We start from the raw sequence: 6,888 nt of genomic DNA on the forward strand, positions 1-6,888 counted from the left end.
AATAAAGAAGAACAAAACAGATCATAGATGAAAAAAAAACAAAAATATATAAGAGTAAATATTTTTTCTATTAAAATTAAAATAGATTATTTGAATATATATAAACATTACACTCACTCTAAATTTAGTTAAAGAAAAAATATAAAATAAATAATTAACAAAAATTAGATACCTATAAAAAAAATTAAGAATAAAAAATAAAAAAACAAACAACCAAAAATCATAAAAGACGAAGTAAGATAATTGATATATATTAGCTTTATCCTAAAACTTTGTATACATTTTTTTTATATATAAGATAAGTCATTTGTCTAAAATATACCAAAATTTGGCTTTGTACTCTGAAGGCAAAAAGTATAAAATTATTAAGCTTAAGTTATATTTCGATAAAATATAATTTTTGTAATATACAATTATAATTGCTAAGTGATCATAGAAAAAGTTATGATTGTTCACTTTGTCTGCTAAAAACACCCTATTAGAGAAGCAAAATCCAGCATAATTTAGCCATACCAAATAAACTCTCATATCTCTTAAAAATGGAAGCCACGTCATGAAGAGTAGATCATCTTAGTAATGTTTTGAAAGGCACTATTATCCTCAATAATGCTTTACCAAACCAAATAAAAAGCAAAAGGCACTGATAATTTGTATTAGAAAAACAAAGGTCTTAAATCAAAATACTATACAGATAATAACATGAAATATCAAATGACACGCAAGATATTTGTCAAAAATGAAGGAACAACACATCATAGTTTATGGCAAATAATGTTCTGTGTCTGTTGCTTAACCATAACATAAGCCTCTAAAACTGGGAGAAAAAAAAGTAGGGGGACTGGGTGGGAATTTGGAAGAATACTGTTATATTGAGCAAGTTGATGAAAAACTTCTTCCCTCTTCTTCTTTTTTTCTTCTCTTTTTCGATTTATACATTGTTTAATTTTTAATATTATTTGAAGTTTTCCTACGCGTCCGGTGTTCTCAACTTGCTATAAATAGAGCATTCTTAATGCACTTGTTGGAAGTACAAAATATTCATCTCTTCTAACATCTAAGTATTCAGTAAAAGAACTAGACATGGCAGAGACCATTCGTATGCTTATTGCTGTTTTTGGTACTTCTTCCTTCATTCCTTAGCTTAGAACTTAGGACAACTAATTCTTTGAGTCTTCAAAGAATGTTTTAGTCTTCAAAGAAATTGACTCGTTAGTTCTGTTTTTTTATGCAGGCAATGCAGCTTCAATGTCCCTTTATGCTGCACCAATGTATGTTACATGTTTAACAATATTTCTGCTTTAATGTTCTCCCCTTTAGAGAATGCATAAAGTGTTGAACACTTTTCATGCTTTTCATGTTCAGGGTTACCTTTAGAAGAATTATAAGAAAGAAAAGCACAGAGGAGTTTTCATGCATTCCTTACATCATTGGACTCTTGAACTGTCTCCTTTACACTTGGTACGGTTTACCTGTTGTGAGCTGCAAGTGGGAAAATTTCCCAATAGTCACCGTTAATGGTGTTGGGATTGTTCTCGAGTTATCCTATGTTCTCATTTATTTCTGGTTTACTTCGTCCAAAGGAAAGGTAAGCCAAGTTACTCTCTTCATGCATTGAAAAAATCATTTGCACCATGGTACCTTCTTTTGAATCATATTTCATTATTTTAACTTCCTTGATGTAAAAACAAGTTAGCGACGTGATTTGAGAGATATAACTGTAGTTTTCAGGTCCATTTGTTGCACTTTTTGAAATGAGTAAATGTTGTTGCAGGTGAAGGTAGCCATGACTGCAATACCAGTTGTGCTTGTGTTTTGCATAACTGCTGCAGTCTCAGCTTTTGCATTCCATGATAACCGTCACCGGAAGATTCTCGTGGGTAGCATCGGCTTAGTTGTTTCAGTAACACTGTATGGATCTCCACTCGTTGCGATGGTGAGTGACTCATCTTTGTTTTCCACTGTTCAGATATTCTGTTATTACTAAAGAGTATATTCTTGCTGGTAACTAAAAAATTAAACTAAGTGTCTTTTCCTTTTGTTTCTATGGTTCCTGATAAGGAATCCAATTAAATATGGTAGCTTAAATAATAAGTATATAACTATGTTTCGTTTTTAATTGGTGCAGAAGAAAGTTATACAAACAAAGAGTGTGGAATTCATGCCAATAACTTTATCCGTGTGCTCATTCTTTTCTTCTACACTCTGGCTCATCTATGGACTCCTCATTCGAGATATTTTCGTTGCGGTGGGTTTCAAAATAATCTCTTGGATATTATAATTTCATAAGTTAAAAAACACAGTAATACCAATACTGATATTTTATTTCTCTCACGATGACAGGGACCAAGTGTGCTTGGAACTCCCTTGTCCATCCTGCAACTTGTACTTTACTGTAAATACAGAAAAGGGAGTGTTGTGGAAGAACCAAGCAAGGGAGACCAGGAAAAGGGTAACTTGGAGAAGGTAGACATGGAAATGGGGAAAGTTGAAACGAATGTCACGAATCACATGAACGAAAACTTGTGAAATGTTCTAAAGGGGAAAGGTTGTTGAAGATTTCAGAATGTTCCATTCATATATTCCTTTCTTTATGTTTATTTTCTTTATTTTAAGAGACAATGGTCCTCTTAGCTTTGGATGTATTGTTAGTTCTTAATAAATAGTTTGTTTTATTGTTCAAGCTTTGCTTTACCTGTTTACGTTAACGAAGCCTCATGCTGTAAAAATGGGAAAACTGCAAAAAACCAGATGCAAAAATTAATGTAACTTTCTAGATTTTGGTCCACATTTCTTTTGATTTTCCAGTGCATGTGCCCTTTTGTGTAAAGAAGAATTGGTATGGCAATTTATGAGAGATAAGAATAAAAAACATTGGAGAAATGAGGATCTTTGTTCTTCTAAAGATGGTACTATTCATGGTAGATTTTTTTTATACAGCTGTTGGAAGTTGTATTTCCTCAAATGTGGTAGCATTGGGACAATCATGATTTGGCTATATTGCACATAAAGAAGAATAAAATATGGTTTAAAACAAAGGTGTCTTATGCGGTTAAAAAGATTACTAATGAAAAATGCGTGACCAACATATTTGCTGATCATTCGCCCAAGTTGAAAAAAAGAAAAAAATAAAGAAATTTGCATAGAAGTTTGAACAGACAACTCAGAAACCATGAGTCACTCAAGGGTCAGCAGAGCAACATTCTTTCCGTACATTGCATCGAGCCACGTTATAAGACATGGTTCTTTATTCTGTCATTTCTCCCTTTGCAAAAGGGGCAGGGATTTGTGAAGAAGGTTTTATTCTCTAGTGTCTCCCACAAAAAATACGCCAAATCTTTAATTTACTCATTTTTGTTTTTGCGTTACTTTCTTCATCTAATTATATTTCCACTTTTCGTAATTTATGTGTAATTTAACCTTCTTAATTTCAACTACTTTTATTTGATTTTTTTTAAATTCAACTAAACTATAAGCTGTTTTATCTTATTCAAAATTTTATCTAATGATTAATAGAATTATAACATAAATATGATATATCGGTAATTATATATTTGGATGAATATATATATATATATATATATATATATATAATTTAAAAATAAATAAGAAGCTTTTATAACATTTTATGTTTTTATTCAAATGTTACATACATTTTATCTTATTAGTGTATGCATATCAATCTAACCGTAGACCTCGACTATATATATCTCTGTTAATTATTAGATGAGGCTATAAGGTAAAAAGCTTAATTTAAATAATTGAAAAATGATAAAGGCCAAACATTAAAAATTAAAACCAATAGCATTGAAATAATACAATATGGTACGAAAAAAAGGTATTTAAGCCTAACGTTTTGTTATTTATATTAGTTACTTAAAATTATAATTTATTAGCTAATAACTTAATCTAAGAATGATTTGATGCCTTCAAATTTTATAATTTAAAATTAGAAATTTTTGAGATGGATTTATATTATACTTTTTTGTTATTTTAACTTGATTCAATATAGTATGTTTTTTAAAATTAGAAATATTTAATGATTAAGTATGAATAATAACAAAATATTTGATAAATAATATTTTACGTACCTGGAGCTTCGTTTAGCTAGGTTTTGATGATTTTGTTAACTGTGTCACGTAAAATATCTGCTATACGTCTTGTATATCACGTAAGTGTTACATCAAGTTAGACGTTATTCGATAAAACAGAGTGCAGACCAGGTCAATCTCTGAAGAGACTTTGTAAAAACAAAACCTATTTTCGTCTTACAAATCATTTACCAACTACAGTGAGTGTGAGATAAGAAGGTTAGACAAAAAATTAACTCATTTACAACACACACACAAAGTACCTGGACAACACAGTCAACGTAAAACCAGGTTGATGTCTTAGCTTGGTTGTTTAACGTGAGATATTTCAAATTGTACAGAATTATTATGGCGTGTTTGATAAGTTCATACTATCAAAACAAACATTTAAGGTGTTTACTCAAACCATTTCTTTATGAAATCTATTAAATAACATTATCGTATGTTCTACATGTTTGATATATAACTCAATCACTTTTTTTTCCAAGTTTATACATCCTTATTCCTTGCATTCAATTAATCCCAACTAATTGACTTTTGTCCCAAGTTTTGGGATTTCTTTCCACATTTAAAATATAAGAAATAGCAAAACAAATAACAGTAAATGTTGAGTACTTTGAGTGAATAAATATTGAAAATTTTTGGAACCCCTTTTTTCCTTCCACTGAAGGAATATTACTTTTGAAGATGTAGCTCAAAATTTGGTATTAGTTGAGAGTGATGAGTTTGGGAATGCTTTTGTACGTGTCCTCACCGGATTTTGCAATTGAAGAGTTGGTGAAGCTTTTGGAAACACAGAGGCTGACTAGTTCTCTGTAAAACGTAGCACTCCCAAGTCACTGCCACCTTTCTCATATGCCCAGACACATGCAAGGGTATAGGGAGATTCTTTGTCTTTCCAGATTTTAATGAAAATCAAACTCCTTATGTCATGGTTGTGGTGTGTGGATTATTATTCTTTGATTGTGTATGTTATTGTCAACTCAGAATTTGCCTCTTCTTCTTTTTCTATGATATTTTACATAAAGAAACTGCATCAGTCAGACGACCAACGAAAGTGGTAATTTGACAGGCATCACCATACATATCACTTGGTGAATCAAAAGAAACTCATATTATTTTGAAAAGCCCACGAATCTTGATCTCCTCTTTCCACGCAACCGCAAGCTCAAATTTTAATATGACTCTATATCTGGAATCGTTGCCGAAATCACATGGCAGTTAGCTATGTGTTCGTCGTATATCTATCTAAAATGTACGATTCCCATTTTTGCAGTTTCTGCATAATGAACACATCCATTTTATCAAACCGATGAACTCATCATGCAGTTCGCAATCAATTCACTTGATCGTACGCTAACCACTGATATCTTCGTGCTCATGCTCATCTCATACCGTTCTTTTTATTAATGAAACTAGCATATTTACACTTCCAATTGTTCTGGTCCTGTTGGTGTGTATCTAGCTTCAACCAGAACAACTATTCGATCAAGGAAAAAAGGGTACTAAATTTTGTTGTGAGCAAAAATAAAGAATAAAGTGAAAAATAAAAGAAACAGTCATGTGCATAGTTGATTGCATGTATATAAATTAATATATATATATATATACATTTATATATATATACTTATTTAATAAATTTGTATTTAGTTAAAAGTTTTTTTTGCAAGCTTTTGAGGTCACACGAATATTTTTGTTAGTGAGTATTTTAGGTAAACTCTCTACTCAGAGAATAGTGCATAATATAATCGATACTAGATAAAATTCTTCTTACACTAGTAGAAAAATAAAAAAAGAGTGCTCATTATTAAACGCGGCTCAGCGCTTAAACGTATTCGTTAAAAAGTGGTGGTATTTTTGAAATTATTTTGATTTACAAATGCGGTCATTGGGTAAGACCGCATTTGTAAATCACGCGCATTGATTTACAAATGCGGTCTTACCCAATGACCGCATTTGTAAATCATTTTTTACCCTAAAATTTTGAACGCGCCTCAACAGTTTCTCTTCACCGCTTTTCGTTTTCGTTTTCACTGTTGCTCTGCTGGTTCCAGTTCGCGCTTGCATTCATTCCCGTTGGCGTTCTTCTGATTCACATTTGGTAAAACTATTTCATTTTCGTTTTCGATTTCGTTGCACCGATTCGTTTTCACTTTTGTTTTCGTTTTCGTTTTCGTTCACGTTTTGGTTCACTGTTACATTGACATTGCACGCACTCATTCTTGTTTTTTTTCTCCCGTTAGCTTCATTGAGCGCTATCTGCTGCCGCCACCGCTATCTGCTGCTGCCGCTGCCACCAACGAAGGCTTCTCACACAAGGTTGGTGTGGTTTTTTAATTTTTTTTGATTTTTTTTAATGTTATGAATTTTTATTTTTTTTTATGTATTATAATTTGTATTTTTGAATTTAAATTATTCAGTTTAGTTGTATTTATATGTTAGTTTTTATGGATTTTTATGTTAGTTTAGTGTATTTATAATTTGTATTTTTGAATTTATATTATTCAGTATTTATTATAATTTGTAATATTATGTTAGTTTAGTTGTATTTATAATTTGTATTTTTGAATTTATATTATTCAATATTTATTATAATTTGTATTTATATTATGTTAGTTTAGTTGTTAGGTTTTGAATAGAATTATCGTTGTTGTTTTGAGTCCGAAGGTGTTCGACCTTCAGCAATAATACGTGCTGGTATTGAGTTCGGGGTGTTTGACCCTCGTCAAAAATGTTAGATAGAACCCTGATTCTCAATGATTATTGCAGAATATGGATCGAAATTGGATAAATTCTGTTC

The 6,888-nt window shown here is 31.0% G+C and overlaps 1 protein-coding gene across 1 annotated transcript; it reads left to right on the forward strand.

Annotated features, from left to right (window-relative positions):
* Positions 1-761: 761 nt before the first annotated feature.
* Positions 762-2,680, forward strand: LOC137822926 (bidirectional sugar transporter SWEET3-like). Its single transcript, XM_068627949.1, has 6 exons — positions 762-1,117; positions 1,232-1,268; positions 1,363-1,585; positions 1,772-1,933; positions 2,126-2,245; positions 2,341-2,680. The coding sequence occupies exons 1-6, from the start codon at positions 1,081-1,083 to the stop codon at positions 2,524-2,526; spliced, it is 765 nt and encodes a 254-aa protein (XP_068484050.1). The 5' UTR covers positions 762-1,080; the 3' UTR covers positions 2,527-2,680.
* Positions 2,681-6,888: the final 4,208 nt, after the last annotated feature.

This window comes from Phaseolus vulgaris, chromosome 9, assembly GCF_000499845.2.
Source record: "Phaseolus vulgaris cultivar G19833 chromosome 9, P. vulgaris v2.0, whole genome shotgun sequence".
Lineage (NCBI taxonomy): Eukaryota > Viridiplantae > Streptophyta > Magnoliopsida > Fabales > Fabaceae > Phaseolus > Phaseolus vulgaris.

Coding starts and splice junctions, on each gene's coding strand:
- LOC137822926 (XM_068627949.1), top strand. CDS start 1,081: ATGGCAGAGACCATTCGTATGCTTATTGCTGTTTTTG. Junction 1,269..1,362: donor TCCCTTTATGCTGCACCAAT/GTATGTTACATG, acceptor TTTCATGTTCAG/GGTTACCTTTAGAAGAATTA. Junction 1,586..1,771: donor TTACTTCGTCCAAAGGAAAG/GTAAGCCAAGTT, acceptor ATGTTGTTGCAG/GTGAAGGTAGCCATGACTGC.